Source organism: Pimephales promelas, chromosome 10 (assembly GCF_988280905.1).
Source record: "Pimephales promelas chromosome 10, fPimPro1.hap1.1, whole genome shotgun sequence".
Taxonomy (NCBI): Eukaryota; Metazoa; Chordata; class Actinopteri; order Cypriniformes; family Leuciscidae; genus Pimephales; species Pimephales promelas.
In genome coordinates, this window is record NC_142778.1 from 37,338,717 (window position 1) to 37,359,231 (window position 20,515).

General features: G+C 39.5%; 2 protein-coding genes and 1 long non-coding RNA gene across 4 annotated transcripts in view; 2 read left to right on the forward strand and 1 right to left on the reverse strand.

Annotated features, from left to right (window-relative positions):
• Nucleotides 1–6,585, forward strand: part of LOC120487839 (uncharacterized) — a 43,080-nt gene extending 36,495 nt beyond the window's left edge. Inside the window, exon 5 of the transcript XR_016145420.1 lies at nt 4,172–6,585. The gene's annotated coding sequence lies outside the window, so the exon portion shown is untranslated. The remainder of the gene's footprint in view (nt 1–4,171) is intronic.
• On the reverse strand, nt 362–1,677 carry LOC120490973 (uncharacterized). The gene is made up of 2 exons (XR_005625167.2): nt 1,306–1,677; nt 362–428 (listed from the first exon to the last, which is right to left on the reverse strand). It is a non-coding gene; the product is annotated as an uncharacterized LOC120490973 (long non-coding RNA).
• Nucleotides 6,586–9,811: 3,226 nt separating the features above from the next.
• The window catches only part of secisbp2l (SECIS binding protein 2-like), a 30,556-nt gene continuing 19,852 nt past the window's right edge, over nt 9,812–20,515 (forward strand). For both annotated transcript variants that reach the window (XM_039684035.2, XM_039684036.2), the window contains exon 1: nt 9,812–9,966. In XM_039684035.2, the coding sequence (XP_039539969.2) occupies nt 9,823–9,966 (144 nt within the window). In that variant the 5' untranslated portion in view covers nt 9,812–9,822. The remainder of the gene's footprint in view (nt 9,967–20,515) is intronic.

Here is a 20,515-nt window from a genome sequence, read left to right on the forward strand (position 1 = left end):
AGCCTCCGGTGACAGCGGGTGAGCCTCCGGTGACAGCGGGTGAGTCTCCGGTTACAGCGGGTGAGCCTCCGGTTACAGCGGGTGCAGGGCCGGCGCTAGCCATTTGGGTGCCCTAAGCACAAATGCTTGGTGGTGCCCCCTTAACACCCCCCCCCACCCCCACCACCCACTCACCCAAGGAATAACAACCATTCAGAATTTCTTAGTTAGGTTCTCTTTACTTCCAAAATAACTGCTGCAAATAAATACATTTACATTAACAATGGCACCAAATATGAAAAGAAATAAATAATAAAAAGGTTAAAATTATAAATACCAAAAACCACCACAATTACTAAAAACACATTTTTGGAACTGGCTACAACTGCTGGTTGATGGTTCTTCCTCCTGGCCTTGAGTTGCTCCTTGCATGTATTTTAGCATTGACCCTGCATTCAGAAATACAAGACAAAATATTCACGGATTGTACTAAATCAATAACCATCGTATACAAAAATATTGCACACATTAGTCTTTTATATAATATAGGCCTATGTGTCACTGGAACATTTAAAATTCAAAACTATATTCTACCTTTAAAAGAGGTCTGATGAGGCACAGTATAATAATTCTGTACATAATTTGTAGGGCTGGGAAAAGATGAATCGCGATTAATCGCATCCAAAATAAAAGTTTGTGTCTACATTAATGATATAGGCCTATGTGTGTGTGTACTGTGTATAATTATTTTGTATATGTATTTAAGAAATATTTGTTATTTATATATAAAATATTTTAATTTATATATATATATATAATATAAATTATCTATTAATATATACAGTATATACATGCAAATATTTCTTAAATATATATGTGTGTATATTATATATACAAAATAATTATACACAGTACTCATGTAGAAACTTTTATTTTGGATGTGATTACGCTTTTCCCAGCCCTAATAATTTGACAACTCCATATGAAAATATACAAACAGTGAGATTGTGTTTTTTTTTTTTAATTGCAGTTTCACCAATAGATGTCGCCCTTGGGCCTTTGACCGCATTATCCGATAGAACAACAACGAAAAAACATATCTAAGCGATCTTCCTTTTCTTCTCAAACAAACTAACTGCATCTTAAACAGCCCAAGTTAAAAAAAAAACCCAGGGAGAAACCCCCGGACCCCCGTTAAAATAAAAAATTCTACATGCAGGGCAAAGCCCTGGATCATTTGCACAACTAGCGACGCCCCTCTGGACATGCATACACGAAGCAAGGGTGCCTACAAAACTAACACTTTTATTTAAAACATTGTCTTACCTGCAAACAAGTATCATCCCACTGTCTCTTCTTTTTCCTTTTTTCCGCCCCCGACTCTTTCGAGGCCATGTCTGATGTCGATCAGGTGTCTGCCAAATTTGACACTGATTGAGGAACAGACCACTGCGAGGTGGGGAAGGGGGGGCACCAGAGGGAGAGTGGCACAGGAGATTCACCTTTTTCTCCACTAATTTGGTCTAGGCCTATATTACTTTTGTATTGCTTTTGTATATTAACATGCTTTAGACGTATTGTATTTGTTATTTATACTAGTAGCCTATTGTGATGATTTTTCACCACCCAGATTTTTTGGTGCCCCCCCAAGCACTTGGTGCCCTACGCGCAGTGCGTGATGTGCGTGTGCGGAGCGCCGGCCCTGAGCGGGTGAGTCTCCGGTTACAGCGGGTGAGCCTCCGGTTACAGCGGGTGAGCCTCCGGTTACAGCGGGTGAGTCTCCGGTTACAGCGGGTGAGCCTCCGGTTACAGCGGGTGAGTCTCCGGTTACAGCGGGTGAGTCTCCGGTTACAGCGGGTGAGCCTCCGGTTACAGCGGGTGAGCCTCCGGTTACAGCGGGTGAGCCTCCGGTGACAGCGGGTGAGCCTCCGGTTACAGCGGGTGAGCCTCCGGTGACAGCGGGTGAGTCTCCGGTTACAGCGGGTGAGCCTCCGGTTACAGCGGGTGAGTCTCCGGTTACAGCGGGTGAGTCTCCGGTTACAGCGGGTGAGCCTCCGGTTACAGCGGGTGAGCCTCCGGTGACAGCGGGTGAGTCTCCGGTTACAGCGGGTGAGCCTCCGGTTACAGCGGGTGAGTCTCCGGTTACAGCGGAGCATTCAGATTACATGATTTTTTTTGTCTGTTACGATAGTTACTGTGTCACAAGTGGACAAGACGCATGTCAGACTACACATTGCGTCGTGACCAGTCATCGCATGCCGTCTTTAACGGCGCGCGTGATGTCATCGAGAAGGCGAAACTAGTAGCGAGTGACTTCCGGAAATGAACGTAAACAAACAATGGATGAAGCGGTGAGTGTTGTATTGGATGTCCTGTGTTCAGCAAAAATTTAAAAAAGAAAGAAAACCCGACAATGGGACACGTTCCTGGATTGCTCGAAGAGGACAGTATGGGCTGTCCATCCTCCAAAGATGCTCCTATTGGTCAACCTCATACATGTGATGGAACCGTCGTGGATGACCATTAAAAAAATTAAACATGCTATTCTTTTTGTTGTGATGTCGTAAAGCATCGCCGATGCGACGTAGGTTGTCGCCCACTATGACACACTATATGAGATGATACCATCGAATCTTGTTGTGTCCCTTCGGCCGTTGTCGTTTACAAATCCCCACGACACCCTACGTCAAACGGATCGTGCCGAAATCGGGCTAAAACCTAAAATCATGTAATCTGAACCAGGCATTAGAGTTTTGCGCATGTAGCTCCAGTTGTGCTCACTGTCGTTTAAAAAAAACTGTAATATGAAGAACATTTGAATAATCTAAAGAAACTTTTTTTTTTTTTTGCGAGCGAACGGTGGAAGCTTCTTCACAGACCCAATAAATGTGCGGGATACACACATATATAGATAGAGAAACGGTTTGAGAGTATCCAGTGTTTTTACTGAAGTCTCCGGATCGCTGCCAGATGGTGTGTCCATCAAACATGCATGTGTATGTGTGTGTGTGTGTGTGTGTGATATGAGGCTCCTGTCATCAGGGGTGTGATGTAATGCTTTGACTCGTGAGCTTTATTTCAGCAATCACTTTCCTGAACTCGTCTGCTCTGGAGCTGCACATGTGTGTGTGTGTGTGTGTGTGTGTGTGTGATACAGATGTGGTTTTATACATGTCTGAGCAGATGTGAAGGCCTGTAACTGCAGTTCAGTAGATTGGTTACACTTTATAATACTGTTCCTTTATTATTGAATAACTAAAAACCAACAAACAAGTAATGCAATTACAGAATCTCTTCGAGGCCAGCCGATAGTCCTTCTCCATGGCCTCACCGAAACCCGAGTATATCTCTAGTCAGAACCTCTCAACCTCACACACAATCTCAGGCTCCTTCCCCGCCAACGAGGTGATGTTCCACGTCCCTAAGGCTAGTTTCCGTATCCAGGGATCGGGTCGCCTTTGACTGCCGCCCGATCCTCTCCGCACCGGCCCCTTACGGCTCCTCCTGATGGGAAGTGGGAAGGCGGTCCCACTTCACGCTGAGTCCGACTGGACCCCGTGGGGAGAGACCCGACCACCAGGCGCTCGCATACGAGCCCCAACTACGGGCCTGGCTCCAGGGTGGGCCATACCGGGTGACGTCACGGTCCTTGAATCTATCATAAGGGGAGTTGAACCGCTCTTGGTCTGACCCGTTGCCTTGGCCCTGTTTGCCTTGGGAGACCCTACCAGACAACATAGCTCCTAGGGTCTTTCGGGTACTCAAACCCCTCCACCACGTTAAGGTGGCAGTTCAAGGAGGGATCATATTTTTTATTATAATTTGTATTACTGTGTTTCTTGTTGTATTTGTATATGTGCACTGGAAGCCTCAGTACCAAAACAAATTCCTTGTGTGCAAGCATACTTGGCAATAAAGCTCTTTCTGATTCTGATTTCTAATCAATAACTACTGTTTTCATACCTCACTGAAGACTATATACAGGTTCATAATCTATCTATATATTACAGAAATGTCTCTGTGTGTGTGTGTGTGTGTGTGTGTGTGTGTGCACCTCTAATTGCTCTCCACATCTGTTCACAGTTCGCATGCGGAGGTGTAATTTGCATCTGCTTTGAGTGTCTGTGGATCATCATGCTCTCTCTCTCTCTCTCTCTCTCTCTCTCTCTCTCTCTCTCTCTCGGCCACACAGATTGCCCCCCTTCTCCCTCTGGTAAACACGACTGATTATCCGACAGTAAATCTGGATCTTTTGTCCCGGTGGGAAACAGTCCCGGAGGCTTCGGAGGATCACAGCCTTTGAATCTGCTTACGTGTGTGTGTGTGTGTGTGTGTGTGGTGATGTTGTTTTCCAGTGTCAGGACAGACTAACTTATTCATTAGAGCTTGGCCGAGAACTCCGTTGGCAAAGACTTCAAAATCTACTACGCCCATTATAGTTTTATGCTTTAACTTGCATAATCACATTGTTGTATGTCTCATATCTCATCATGTTTTACGCCTGCACACAATCCAAGAATCAGAGGTGAACAACAGTTTACGGTTTCCATGGTCAGATGAGCGAGTGTAATTCATGTGATAATATTTACTTCAGACAGTCGCTTCGTGGAAAGATGGCGATGGATATGATGATGGTCTTGTTCCAGGACTGATGTTTTCCTCACAGAGACATGAAGGTGAACATCTGTATCTGGTAAACATCGAGAACACGTCGGACTGCTGCTTCTGCAGATGATCGGCATTTTCTGATGATCTGATGCGAGAAAAGCTTGTTACTTTTTACTTTATTCTTCAACTGTGTGAAGGACAGATGTTCTCACACATAGAGTAGATCGTCTCAGAGGAATAAATAGTGTCAAACAAAAGGAGATGTGAAAGGGAGTACAAAAAAAGTTGTGGAAACGTTTTGGTGTTCCCGTTAAGTTATGAAATCAGTACTTCTAAATGTTCCCAGAAAGTCCACACGGTAACAATTTACAGTAAGGTTCATCGGTTGGCATTAGTTAACATGAACTGCACTTAGTTAATGTTAACTTCAACATTTAGGCTTCTAAACATTATTAAATTCAAAGGTTGTATTTGTTAACATTAGTTAATGCACTGAGATCTAGCATGAACAAATGTTAGCTGTATTTTTATTAATTAACACTTATCAAGACTAATATAGTAACACATTATTTGTTTATTGTTGGTTCATTTAACTAGTGAACCTTATTGTAAAGTGTTACCGATAAAACATTAAATTTGGCTTTGGAATCATCAACAATGGCCACGGACAATTTGGGGAAGTGACGTATTCTGTAAAACAGTCGAATTTTGTAGTTCTTTTTGTGCTCCGGTTACCACACACAACCCGAAGTTGCATTCTGCAATGTAAAAGCGATAGATCACGTCAGGCAATGGCAGACGTCTTATTTAACCTGTAACCTGTAAATCGATGTACCATCACAAGGGTTTTGGAAATATATTATGAAGGTTGAAAAACTACATAGTGTGCCTTTAATAGAATGGAATTATTGTTTTTTTTAATCATAACTTCTGAATGTTCTCTGAAACATCCGAAAAGGTAGTAGAGGGTTAATTCACCCCCCAAAAATCGAACTATCCCATAATTAGCCATCCAATGACTTTCTTCTATCAGTCGAACACAATCAGAGTTAGGCATATTAACACCAATCCTGCCTCTTCCAAGCTTAATAATGAGATTTAATACAGGGTGACATTTTGAAGCCCCAAATAAGTGGATCTTTTATCATAAAAGTGCATCAGTCCATCTTAACAGTAATCCATGCGACTCCTGGCCTAGGTTATAATGATCTTCTGAAGCAAAGCCATGCGTTTTTGTTTCAATTTAAAAACAATATGAGAGATGTGCATAAGTGTGTGTGCATTGCTGGATTTCTCTTCTCAGTTGAAAAGTAACAAGATCGTCAGTCTTAAGACATCAATAATAATGCATTAGAATAAGATGTAAGGTCATTCGCAGAACTGTGTGTGGGTGTGTGTGTGGCCTCAGCGCATGTTGTGGTTGCGTGCGAGACTCCAGCGACGCGCGAGCTCTCGCGGCGTCTGGGATTTGATGTGTAAAAAAAAAACCCCGTGGACTTAAACGAGTGTATAAAAGCAGAATCACGCGCAAGCCTTGTAAAAGTGAAAACACAACATGAGTGTAGTCACGCATGCCGCTACGGGAACCGGAGGGGGTGCGCGCGCGCCCCTCCGTGAGATCTGAAACTCTGCCGCGCTTTTTTAACCCATAAAATCACACGCGCGCATGCAGAGCAGCGGCGAATGCGCGCCAAAAACACTCTTGGCGGGAGATCGCGTGAAAGATTAAGCCGAGTGTCAGAAAACATGTTTACATTTATGCTCATTAGCGGAGGCATAAAATATTTTATAGGCAAGCTGCCATTAAACGGGTGATAAAGTCTCAGACGTTTTTGACAGCAGGATAGCCTTAGCCGCCAACATTACAAATCACAATTATGACATAAAAAGTCGAAATTATTTCATATTAAAAGACAATAATACTTTATATGTCATAATTATGAATAATTGTTGTAGTTTTTGAGTCATAATTTCGTATTTAATGACATAATTCCGACTTGTTATGTCATAATTTTATGTCATTTACGTTGTTGTTTTTTTCTCATGGGGCAGAAATGGCCTTCCATATTAGTGTACTAGTATAAATATGCACACTTACCTACACTAGAAGTAGGCCAATAATACTATAATGTCTTAATATGTAACAATTATATTATCAATAACTGACAAAATATGTTTTTAAATTGCGAACAAAATAAGTTTAAAAAAAAACAAGTTTTTAAATTTTACATTTTTTATAAGTTTTACAAGATTCGAGTTTGAACTGACATCCAAATTGAGTGTACTTAAAAGGGAGTAACAAAGGCAGCACTTTTTTTTTTCTTTGCATATTGATTGAGTTTGCGCTGTTAACAGATTTCATGAAGTTCAAGTGGAAAAGGGTGTCGACCAATTCCAATTCTTTTGCACAAGGGCTTGTGGGTAATATTACTTTCTTTTCATTATTATTGACACCTTGACTTTATCATATACTCTTTTCAGTGTAGCCTGCATGATTTGGGCTGTTCCATCTGGCAATGAGAAAGAATTCCTGCTTTGTTCAGTCACAACCTCCAGCTAGTGTTTCATTTAATTGTGTGTTTTTATGTGTCTGTTAATGACAACAAATACTCTAATGATCACACACAGGTGAGCAAGCTTTGATCACTTTCAGATTTTCAGCTCATTAAGGCAAGTTTGAGATTCATGTTTTTGTCCTGAAAAGCAACAGCGCCACCTGAAGGTGAATGTGAGAGTTGTCTGGTTTTCCATTGATAGAGTGACATGAACTGAAGTGAGGATATTATTATAGTAAACTTTATTTATATAACTGCTATAATCAAAATGCTTTACAAAATAATGAAAGCAACAAACACACAAGTAAAACAGGCATAATATTAAATCAAGCGTAATAACTCAAATACTCCACTGAACAAAAAATATAATAATACCTTAAACAGTTCACTAAACTGACTGAATGCCTACATATCAATTTCTACATGCAATAATTCATTTTTTAATATTAAAATACAATTATGGCATGTTGTATGACAGATTGTTTTCTAAATGAATCTACATCTTGTTTAATTGACAGATATTTGCAAATGCTCCAGTAAGCAATAGTCTAGTAGTTCGCACCCTATAAAGGCTTGAAGTGTGTAAGTGCACACTTGTGTGTGTCCGGCCCATCAGATAATAACACAATTCCTGTGGTTTATCACTGTAAACATGTGTTCAGCTCAATGGCTGGTTTATGTTTTCTGTGCCAGTATTTTAGGGTTGTTTTGAGGAATCCTGAGAACACTATTGTTTTGTGGGACGTATAAAAATAGAGCTTTCTTTACATGAATTCACAGAAACACAATGACATCATTAATTTTGGGAAAATGCATAAAACAAATCTGAGTTTTACAATACTGGGTGTCACATGAGTCAGAATTGTTTTATTGGCATGACTGTACATCATACAATATTGCCAAAGCTTGGAATACATAGAATAATTATAATCAAAATAGTAAAATATTATATTATAACATAACATCTAAATGTACAAATTAAATTAATTGTACAAATTAACATTGTAAAATAAATAAAATAAAATAAAATAAAATAGAACAGTCATCGACTCTCTCTCTTTGTGTATCCGGCTGCTAGTGGGATACAATCTCTTTTTTCACCTAATATTTTTTGAAATTGTGTTTTGTTGTTTAATTGCATGAAGTTAGGGCAAAGTTTTTATAAAAAGTCCCTAGTTGGGGAGCTGGGTTAGGATTAGGGTTAGGTATTAGCAGAGGGTATTGGCCTAACTCTGTATTCCTCTGCACTACTCGGCAGGGTTTTTAATCGGATTTTTGTCCCATTTGTCAAATTGGTGATTTAGGAGAGGACCCCAAACTTCACTGCCATTTAATGCAAATGGCTCTAAATTATATTGCCAGATTTTGTTTGGTATTGCAATTTGGATAGATTTTTTGATGGCATAGAAGGCCCTTGCTTTCTCTTTCAGTTCATTCAGGACACATTTAGGTTTCCAGTGGCAATTATGTTCTGCCCGAGGTGTGTGTAACTCGTGACATGATCAATTTTAGTCATTCAAGGGTGAAATGGTGTCTCTCTTTTCAGTCGCTGCTGATTCTTCCAGGAGTTTCGCTAGTTCATTGATGAGAGTCGGTGATAGCAGTCTCACACACACCCCGCCCGAGTGTGTGTACTGTAGGCCTACTGTGTGAATTGAAGAAGTCAGTGTTGCCAGTTTTAAAAGCACATTGATTGTTTGAGTACATTGTCTTTATAATGTTGTTTTGCCCCCGATACCTGATTCTAGAAGTTTAGAAAGAAGGCCAAATTGAATCAAAGGCCTTCTGGAAATCTAGAAAGCAAGTGAAGTGAATATTTTTGTTTTGTTTTGGTTGATGTACAGTATTTATCAATCAGGGTGAAGGGAAATATTGTGATATTCACCATGTAGATAATAGTAACTGTGTGAACAAGAGACTGGTTTCAGCCATAGCGCTTTATGGTGTAGGGTGCGGAGCTTCAGATTCTTGAGAGCATTTGATTGGACTGAAAATCTGATGAGAAGCTGAGGTGCAGTGATGTCATCAAAATCATTGATCCTTATTTGTGGAAGTGACTGTAGCCTAAGTTTTGCACTTATATCTTCAACATGCGAATTTTGTCATTGTTTTGGAGCACACTATAGTAAGACAACATATTCATACTAAGAAAAAAATCTAATTTAAATTTTATGTGAACTTTAAGTGTTGCTTTGGTGTTGATTATGGAATCACGGGACTGATTAATGTCTTTGTTTGTATAAATCACATATGTCAATTTGAAAATCGTCATAACTTATGACAAATGATAAAACTCACTGAACATCTCGGTTGCTGTTAAATTTGACATACACAAATCTAAATATCTGAAAGTGACTTAGTTCTGTGTATTAATGATAAAAAAGTAAAAATGCAAAAAACCCTTTTTGCTACAAAGGAAGAATATGACGTGAAAAGTAAAGCCTCCTTTTCCCCTTTTATTCTTCTTTTCTGTAGTGCAATTTTGCACCTGATCCTACTATCATAGTGTAGTTATATATTTTTGTTGCCATGTTATTTGTTCAATAAAAAAAATAAAAATAAAAAAAATCCTGCGAATGCGTGTGAGTTGAGTTTCCTGTTCTCGCGCGCCCCCTAGCGGCAGCTTGCCATAATTACAGCAACGCACGTCCTTAATGACCCTCCGCGGCTTCCGTCCCAGATGAGTGTCAGTCATTCAATCAGTCAGTCAGTGACGGTCATCAGAACCGGAGCTCCGGATCATGTCTCCGTTAACGGCCTCCTGACAGCAGCTCGCGGCTCGGTTCCGGTGTCGGTGTGCGAGATGGACGCTGGCGAGAGAAAGGTAGCTCGATTTATCGATACACGACCGCGATTAACACCCACTGGCCTCATATTAGCTTTAGCATTAGCAGCGCTCCCCGGATTAAAGTCCAAAACGGCATAATGACTGAATATTGTTGTGATCAAACACTCACATGTGTGTGAAATATGCGTTTATTTGTGTTCGTGTGTGTGTGTGTTGTGTATATTAGAGCTGACGCGATGCTGAGAGCGAAGGGACGCGTCAAAACAATGACGCCCCTGTTATAATAAATGAAAAAAATCTAGATCCATAACAACAGTGATTAATGAAATATCAATGAACATGGCGATTATTGCCATAGCTCAATATAGTCGCGTAGCGTTTGTGTGAGTATATATATATCCCTTTATACAGTACCGTGGTAATAGTACCTCTGTTTTTTTTTTTTAAGTAATTCGGAGAACCGAGTAAATAAATATTATGGCACTTCAAGACGGGAATTATTTATTACTTCGGTTCGATATATGTCAAAGTACTATCACTGTACTGTAGTCTCCCATCAGGACACGGTTATTGACCACACACATCTGCTTTATGAAGGTTGAAATGTGAGTGATTGATAGAAACAATGACACACTGTGTTTGGATCAAGTAAACATTCATTTTTCATTCAACAGATTTTATGTGATTAATGTTTTTTTGTTTATAATACGGAGGTGATTGATGTTTGTGAGTGATACTACTGTGACTGTGATAATATTTCGCTTAGTTTTACATGATTTAGTTTTGAGACTGTGCTGTTACATCAGAGTTATTACATGTCTGATTGTACGGATCGACTGTGATTATTATATGACTATGTTAGTACAGATTTCTTATATTACAACAGCAGCAGTTAACACAGGCTTTACATAACATCTCGAAATGGCTTCAACTGTCCCATTTAACTTTAAATGTTCAGAAAACCTTTTCCATGTGTTTTTCTGTCAACCGGAGGTCCCCTGACAGCATCTTTGAAGTTCATTTAGACCATGAACCCATCTCTGAGGTTCATGAAACAAAATACTTGGGCATAATCTTGCACAGACACCTGAAGTTTCAAAGTCATGTAAACCATGTTTGTAGGAAAGTCAAATCAAATCTAAACTGCTTTCGGTTTATTTGAAGAGAGATGCCACATCATGCGGCTTTATTGTTTATACATGCAATGGTTTTTTCCACATTTTTCATATTGTATTACTGCATGGTCAGTCACAGACATCAGCGTCCACTCTGAAACCAGTCATCTCTCTATACAAACAGGCAATTAAGATATTTTACAAAAAAAAACATGATATATCATCATTGTGATATTATAAAAAAAGCTTTTTACTTTTGAAAATTTTGTAAATTTTAGTATTTTGAAATTGACTTTTAAATGTTTGATCAACTGTGTGTCACTCATAGAGAGGCGTCAGGGCTCTTTAAGATCTTCCACCAGAGCCTCAGTTAGTGGGGATTGTGTGCTACCGAAGTTTAGAAAATCTTTTGGTCAGTCTAGCTTCTCCTTCAGAGGGGCTACACTCTCCTAACTGGACTCAAACTGCAGAAGGATATTAACATCTTTACCAGAGACCTTAAACAGTGGCTGAAATCGGGCCAAAGTTGTTCCCATGTGTAAATGATCTTTGTCTTGTTTAATAATGTGTTTTTATTTGTAGTAAACGCCCCTATGGACAGGTGTTGAAAATTAGCACATGTGCTGTTACACTTTAAACAATGCAGCTGGTATATTATATATATTACATGACTGATCGACTGTGATACTACATGACTGACTGACTGGGATATTACATGACTGACTGACTGGGATATTACATGACCAATCGACTGTGATATTACATGACTGATTGACTGTGATATTATTTGACTGACTGACTGTGATATTACATGACTGATCGACTGTGATATTACATGACTGATCGACTGTGATATTACATGACCGATCGAGTGTGATATTACATGACCGATCGAGTGTGATATTACATGACCGATCGATTGTGATATTACATGACTGATCGACTGTGATACTACATGACTGATCGACTGTGATATTACATGACTGATCGACTGTGATATTACATGACTGATCGACTGTGATATTACATGACTGACCGGCTGTGATATTACATGACCGATCGAGTGTGATATTACATGACCGATCGATTGTGATATTACATGACTGATCGATTGTGATATTACATGACTGATCGACTGTGATATTACATGACTGATCGACTGTGATATTACATGACTGATCGACTGTGATATTACATGACTGATCGACTGTGATATTACATGACTGATCGACTGTGATATTACATGACTGATCGACTGTGATATTACATGACTGACCGGCTGTGATATTACATGACCGATCGAGTGTGATATTACATGACCGATCGAGTGTGATATTACACGACCGATCGAGTGACCGATCGAGTGTGATATTACATGACCGATCGACTGTGATATTACATGACCGATCGACTGTGATATTACATGACCGATCGACTGTGATATTACATGATTGATCGACTGTGATATTACATGACTGACCGACTGTGATATTACATGACTGATCGACTGTGATATTACATGACTGATCGACTGTGATATTACATGACTGATCGACTGGGATATTACATGACTGATCGACTGGGGTATTACATGACTGACTGACTGTGATATTACATGACTGATCGACTGGGATATTACATGACTGATCGACTGGGATATTACATGACCGATCGACTGTGATATTACATGACTGATCGACTGTGATATTACATGACCGATCGACTGGGATATTACATGACTGATCGACTGGGATATTACATGACCGATCGACTGTGATATTACATGACTGACCGACTGTGATATTACATGACTGATCGACTGTGATATTACATGACTGACCGACTGTGATATTACATGACTGATCGACTGTGATATTACATGACTGATCGACTGTGATATTACATGACTGATCGACTGGGGTATTACATGACTGATCGACTGGGGTATTACATGACTGACTGACTGTGATATTACATGACTGATCGACTGGGATATTACATGACTGATCGACTGGGATATTACATGACTGATCGACTGGGATATTACATGACTGACCGACTGTGATATTACATGACTGACCGGCTGTGATATTACATGACTGACCGACTGTGATATTACATGACTGATCGACTGGGATATTACATGACTGATCGACTGGGATATTACATGACTGATCGACTGGGATATTACATGACTGATCGACTGGGATATTACATGACTGACCGACTGTGATATTACATGACTGACCGACTGGGATATTACATGACTGACCGACTGGGATATTACATGACTGATCGACTGGGATATTACATGACTGATCGACTGTGATATTACATGACTGATCGACTGTGATATTACATGACTGATCGACTGGGATATTACATGACTGATCGACTGTGATATTACATGACTGATCGACTGGGGTATTACATGACTGATCGACTGTGATATTACATGACTGATCGACTGTGATATTACATGACTGATCGACTGGGGTATTACATGACCGATCGACTGGGGTATTACATGACTGATCGACTGTGATATTACATGACTGATCGACTGTGATATTACATGACTGATCGACTGTGATATTACATGACTGATCGACTGGGATATTACATGACTGATCGACTGTGATATTACATGACTGATCGACTGTGATATTACATGACTGATCGACTGGGATATTACATGACTGATCGACTGTGATATTACATGACTGATCGACTGGGATATTACATGACTGATCGACTGTGATATTACATGACTGATCGACTGGGGTATTACATGACTGACCGACTGTGATATTACATGACTGATCGACTGGGATATTACATGACTGACCGGCTGTGATATTACATGACTGACCGACTGTGATATTACATGACTGATCGACTGGGATATTACATGACTGATCGACTGGGATATTACATGACTGATCGACTGGGATATTACATGACTGATCGACTGGGATATTACATGACTGACCGGCTGTGATATTACATGACTGACCGACTGGGATATTACATGACTGATCGACTGTGATATTACATGACTGACCGACTGTGATATTACATGACTGATCGACTGTGATATTACATGACTGATCGACTGGGATATTACATGACTGATCGACTGTGATATTACATGACTGATCGACTGTGATATTACATGACTGATCGACTGGGATATTACATGACTGATCGACTGTGATATTACATGACTGATCGACTGGGGTATTACATGACTGACCGACTGTGATATTACATGACTGATCGACTGGGATATTACATGACTGACCGGCTGTGATATTACATGACTGACCGACTGTGATATTACATGACTGATCGACTGGGATATTACATGACTGATCGACTGGGATATTACATGACTGATCGACTGGGATATTACATGACTGATCGACTGGGATATTACATGACTGACCGGCTGTGATATTACATGACTGACCGACTGGGATATTACATGACTGATCGACTGGGATATTACATGACTGATCGACTGTGATATTACATGACTGATCGACTGGGGTATTACATGACCGATCGACTGGGGTATTACATGACCGATCGACTGTGATATTACATGACCGATCGACTGTGACTGATTGTCTGTGATATACATTAGACACACTGCCAGTCTCTGTTTAGAATCAATTGGTTCATTGAAATTGGTGGTCTTGTTTTTAATATGTGGCTCCAGAATCGCAAGCAAAGCATCAAACAGTTCCACTGACAATCTGAAGTCAATTTTTAATCCCTTGGGATAAATTTGCAACGCTTTGATAAGGCGGTAACTCTCCTTCCTCTCGGCGTAATTTCAGGATCGGATGGACGCACGCAATATTTTCTCTTTCTTCTTTTTTCAATAAGAGAGAGGGCAACAAAATCATCCTCACTGCTTGACGAATCCATTTGGTATTTTCGCGTTTTTTCCCTCAAAGGTTTAATAAATACGCATCAGACAAGGTGTGCAAGGTTTTTGTGCGTGACGAATTTTTAGGCTGACGAACACGAAAATACGCATACGAAAATTTGGTACTCGGTGTGCAACGGCCTTTAGGCCGTGTGTCCATCAAAGCGTTTTTAGCCAGCTGAAAACGTTTCATTGCTATGATACAGAATATCCGCAGCACAGTTTACTTGTAACTGATTTCGCAGATAATTTGTTTCATACTAAAAATGTATTTTTGATCCATTTTGTTCAGTTAGCTGTAGTAGTGGATGTCGTCGGTTGCACAGAAAGAATCTTGTGTCAGTTGGTCGGTGTGGTATTAGTCCCGCCTCTCCTCCACTGTGATTGGACGGCTGGGTAAAAAGTGTGTTTTCCCCAAAGTTGAACATTCTTCAACTCTCGCGATCAGTAAAAAATGCAGAGCGCCTCGTTACGCTCGTGGCAGTGAGTTGGGTACTCTGTTTATTTGGTCTGGTGTGTGTGTGTGTGTGTGTGTGTGTGTGTGGTTTTAGCTGGTTTCTGCAGACACCGATCGCATCTGATCCGTCAGGTTTTTCTGCATTGATCACATTCCTCGCGTGTCTGTGATGTTCCTGTCAGTCAGATCAGTTTCTGTGCTTTTCTCCTCGTGTTCCTGGTGTTTCTCAGAACTGTGTCACTCACGTGTGTTTGTGTCCGCCGAGCGATGCGCTCGCGTCCTGTTTGAGATGACCCACACTTTCTCAAAGTCCAGGTCCAAAATTACAAAAAGGTTTTAATTTGCCTAATTTTTGGAGTGATTATCTTAATTTATTTGCATTTGTAATGCAAAACCACTAGTTTATTTATTTGTTATTTGACTTTTTAGGGACGGCTTTAGGGACGTTTTACAGAAACCTCAGTATCATTTCAGGTTCTGGTTTGAGTCAGTATATACATGCCAGTGTTGGGTGTAACTAATTACTAAGTAATTAGTTACTGTAATTTAATTACTTTTCCCTTGAAAATGTAAAGTAAGGGATTACTCTTCATTTATCTGTAATTTAATTACAGTTACTTCTGATGTAATTGAGGTAAATACTGTGTATAGATCAATCCGATCTCACAGCGATTCGTATGCATTTAATGAGGAATCTAAATATTACGACCGCACTCGAATTATTGTAAAATATGTATGAAAAAAGTGTGAGATCAGACATAAAACAATAGTGGGTTTAACATCAAAATGTTTTGTCTGATGCTAAAAAGTATGTTTTTATAATGTAACCTTCTCCACCTTGGTCAGATTTAGGATAATTCATGCAATTTTATAGTATTTATTTGAAAGAATTAAAACAGATTCATGTCTATCCTTGTATTATTCAGCTGGTTGAGATTGATATGGGATTTTGAAAGTAATTAGTAATTAAAAGTAATTAAATACTTTTTAGAGAGAGTAATTAGTACAGTAATCTAATTACACTGTTGAAGAGGTAATTAGTAACTAGTAATTAATTACTTTTTTAGAGTAACTTACCCAACACTGGTACATGCAGATATTTCTTAAATATATACATGCATTTGTGTATATTTATACAAAATAATTATTCACAGTACACACACACACGTAATGTAAACACAAACTTTTATTTGGGTTGTGATTAATCGTTCAGGAAATCTAGATTATTCATTGGACTTAGAACTTAAGTGCAATGTAATGATGAAGATCCACTTTTTGGATCCGTTTATTATGGAAGTTGAGTTCGAGTTTCTGTCCTTAAAACATCTTTACAAGCAATATACATGGAGGGAGTCACCAAAAGACAAACCACCTTTATTTTTCTACAGCTCTTTATACAACACAGATAGTTTAAATTAAAAGCAATGATAAACTGGAAGATAGTAGAATCAATGATGCAAAATTGATCAAATATGAGACAAATTCTGCTTTAAAAGGACAATATAAACCATATAGACCGCATCAGAAGATTAAAAATGGTCAAGCAACATGACCCATAGTGATTTTTTTTCTGTACGATTCTCTCTCTCTGTGTGTCCTGTCTTTCTTCAGCACAAAAACCCTCTGTTTTCTACACACAGTCTTGACACAGAAATGCTGAAGAGACAAAAGCGGCCCTCGTCGCCCTCATTAGTTCAGCCCACGTTGAGCCGAGCTTCGCTTCACGTTCACGAATCTCCAGCCATTCGAGAGCTCTGCATGTTCTCTGCCAGGTTTATACACACACTTTACCACGTTTAAGGGGATAGTCCTCACAAAAATCATCATTTACTTGCTCATGTCCTTCCAAACCGTTGTGATTTTCTCCTACAGAAGAAGATATCGTCTCAGTCCATAAAATGAAAGTCAATGGGGTCCAGTGTTGTATGTTCGTGTGTTTATCTCTGTAGCTTCACTCTGACTCACTTTAGTGTGTGTATTGATAGTGTATTAATCTGCCCAAACATGCTTGTGTAATTAGCTTAACGTCGGCTGCCGTCCTCTCTTTAATCCCTGATGATCATGTGACGCCTACATCACATACGTTTGAACGGTCACGTGATATTGAGCCAAATCAATCCCAGTTACGGAGGAATATGGTGATGTTAATGTGTATCATCATCACGCTGAGCAGTGTAGAGCGATGGGACGGTGTACATTTGGAGATTTGATTAGCAGCGTGGACTGATGTTGCTGTCGGTGATCTGATTGGACACGAGAGAGAGCAGATGGTGTGTGACATCACAATCGGAAGAGTGTACAGAGCTCCGCCCACCACCTACAGACGAACAATCGCTGCTATATACTATAACACACACTCCATTCACACACACACACACACAGCATCAGATGTGTCTTTGTTTCCGATCACAATGACTGTGTATTTAATCAGGGAATCAGGATGTTGTCATTATTATATTTGTATATATTTTCCATTATTATTATTATTGTTGGGTTTATATATTGGATGAGGGCAGTTCTGACAGGCAAGAGTGAAGATTTGCTTCAGTTCGTTTGAGAAAGAAATGACGTTTTTATTACATATTCAGGTGAAACTGGATGGAAAATGAGAATATGGTTCATTTATGTCAGTAATTCAACTTAAAAGGTGAAACTAATATATTATATAGACTCATTACATGCAAAGTGAGATATTTCAAGCCTTTATTTGTTATAATTTTGATGATTATGGATTAAATTTTTCGATTAGATTCGTTTAAATGTAAAGCGCTCTTACGTTCTTTTCCAGTGATTACAACATTATGTAGATATTGTGAAAATAAATGTGCATATTTTTCTATTTTGGAATGGAAACATTTTGACTTAATGTCACAGTTTAAACTAAAAAGAGACTGTCCAGATGGAGCACAATCATTTTTTAATTAAAATATGTATTTTTGAGATAAAAGCAAGGCTTGTGTACTGTATGTATATTCAGGGATGCATGATATATCGGTATCAGCTGATATATGTGTTCATCTGTAGAGAATCTGCCCGATATATTAAAGCTGATAAATAACTTATGGTTTCGTCCAGCCGAGATGCTTCAGATGCGCTCTGTTCAACATGATGGATTTAAATATCTTGAAATATGATTGAAATCACTTCAAAAAGCACAATACAGTTCAGTGCAACACAAGTCTGTCATATAGTCTATATAAAATTGACAGAATTAATTATAGAACTTTAATTGTGTTTGGGACGTGACTTTTAATGATGAGACTCTTGTTTTTGTAATCAGGCTCTTAAAAATTATATAAAAATTGATTATAGATTAATTAGCCAATATATAGTTTATTATGATATAAATATATATATATAGATAGATATATATGTATGTATGTATGTATATTCCCGCAGAATTTTCTATCTTTGGCCTGGGAATAATTGTTGCATTTGCTTTAGTTGACTTTAGCCTGTCTGCTTTCAAACATGCTGTTTTTATGTTAAAAGTGTGTATAATCAGAGCCCATCTAACGGAGACAACGCCTTGGCCCTATTGTGTGTCATCTTGGTTGCAGTTCCATTATAATTCCACTGGAGGTGATCATGAGCGAGAGCAGAATGAATGGGAGTCTATGGGGCTAAACGGCTAAATGTGTCTCTTTCACCTGCTTGTCGTTAAATCAACATAGATTTTATTGTTGATTCCGCAAGTTCAATATGGATTATAGGCCAAAAGTCGAATGAACGAGTACTTATGTCCTTTTGATTTCTTACAGGTTAGGCCGTTGTTGGCCGGATCGCGCTAGCATTCTGCTATTGTGTGACGTCATCACAGTTATGAACGGATTTTTAGAACAGATTAGTGAAATTTTCAGCTGAGTGTATTATCTTAGCCCTCCCTTTTGAATGCAACTTTCAAATTACTTGACAAAAAATGACATCCTGAGAAACGTGGATTTTTTGGGGTGAAACCCCATTGACTCCCATTCATTCTGCACTCGACCGCGAGCGCCCCCGCATGGACAGAGACGCGTTACTGCAGCCAGTGCCAATTTTCTTCACTTAGACATTCTCTGGTATAAGCTTGAATGTGCTGCTCAATGTTGAGGATACAACCATACATTAATAAAAAAAATACTCTACCCAGAAAAATCATGACCCACAACCAGCCAAACAGTGAGAAACGTCACCATTGCACCTCGAGTATCATCCGTCATTTTCCTGTGGTTGTGTGGAGATTGTGCCGTGACGTGTTTCATCTGTTTAATGATTTCTTCCTGCTCGGTGACATGATTGCGAGCTTCTCTGCAGGAAGTGCAGTGTGTTCACCTGAGAATGTGTGGCATGTGATGACATCACGGTCACATGACCTGCAAGCAAACTCGCTGTTCTCGTCCTGATTCGTTGAGCTGCCGTTCTGGAATAACAGGGACAGAGATGTCACGCCTGTCATGTACTCGCCTGTAGGATCATGTTTTTGATCATTTGATTGTGCGCTTCAGACGTGTTCAGCCGTAAGACATGTGACCGACCTGTGTGTGTGTGCTGACATCTGGCTCATCTCTAATTCAGAATGAATATAACCATACTTTTTCTGCAGTAAAAAGATATTAGTAGTATGCTGTGCTCACACACACACATCTGGAGGAGGAAACCATGCTCAGCGTGTTGTATCTGACTGATTTATTACCCATAATGCAGTAGGGCATTCAAAACAACATAAAATGAACCGTACGTCACAAGGCTGATGACGCTTTTAGAGATGTCAGGCATGATCTCTGGAGTACTTTTGATTTTTCTGTGTTTACATGATGCACAATGCTTTTCTACACACTCTCACACACACTCTTACATTTTTCTGGAGTAGTTTTGATTTTTCTGTGTTTACATAATGCACAATGCTTTTCTACACACACTGGCACTCACTCACACTCATTTGCGCACACACACACTAACCCTAACTTTTGTTGCCAGTGTGTTTTTTGCATCAAACTGCTAGTGTGTGAATAGCACAGATCTGTGGTGTGTGTGTGTGTGTGTGTGTGCTGGTCACACTCTGGGCTGGACTGGGTTCATGTCTGCTCTCGTGTC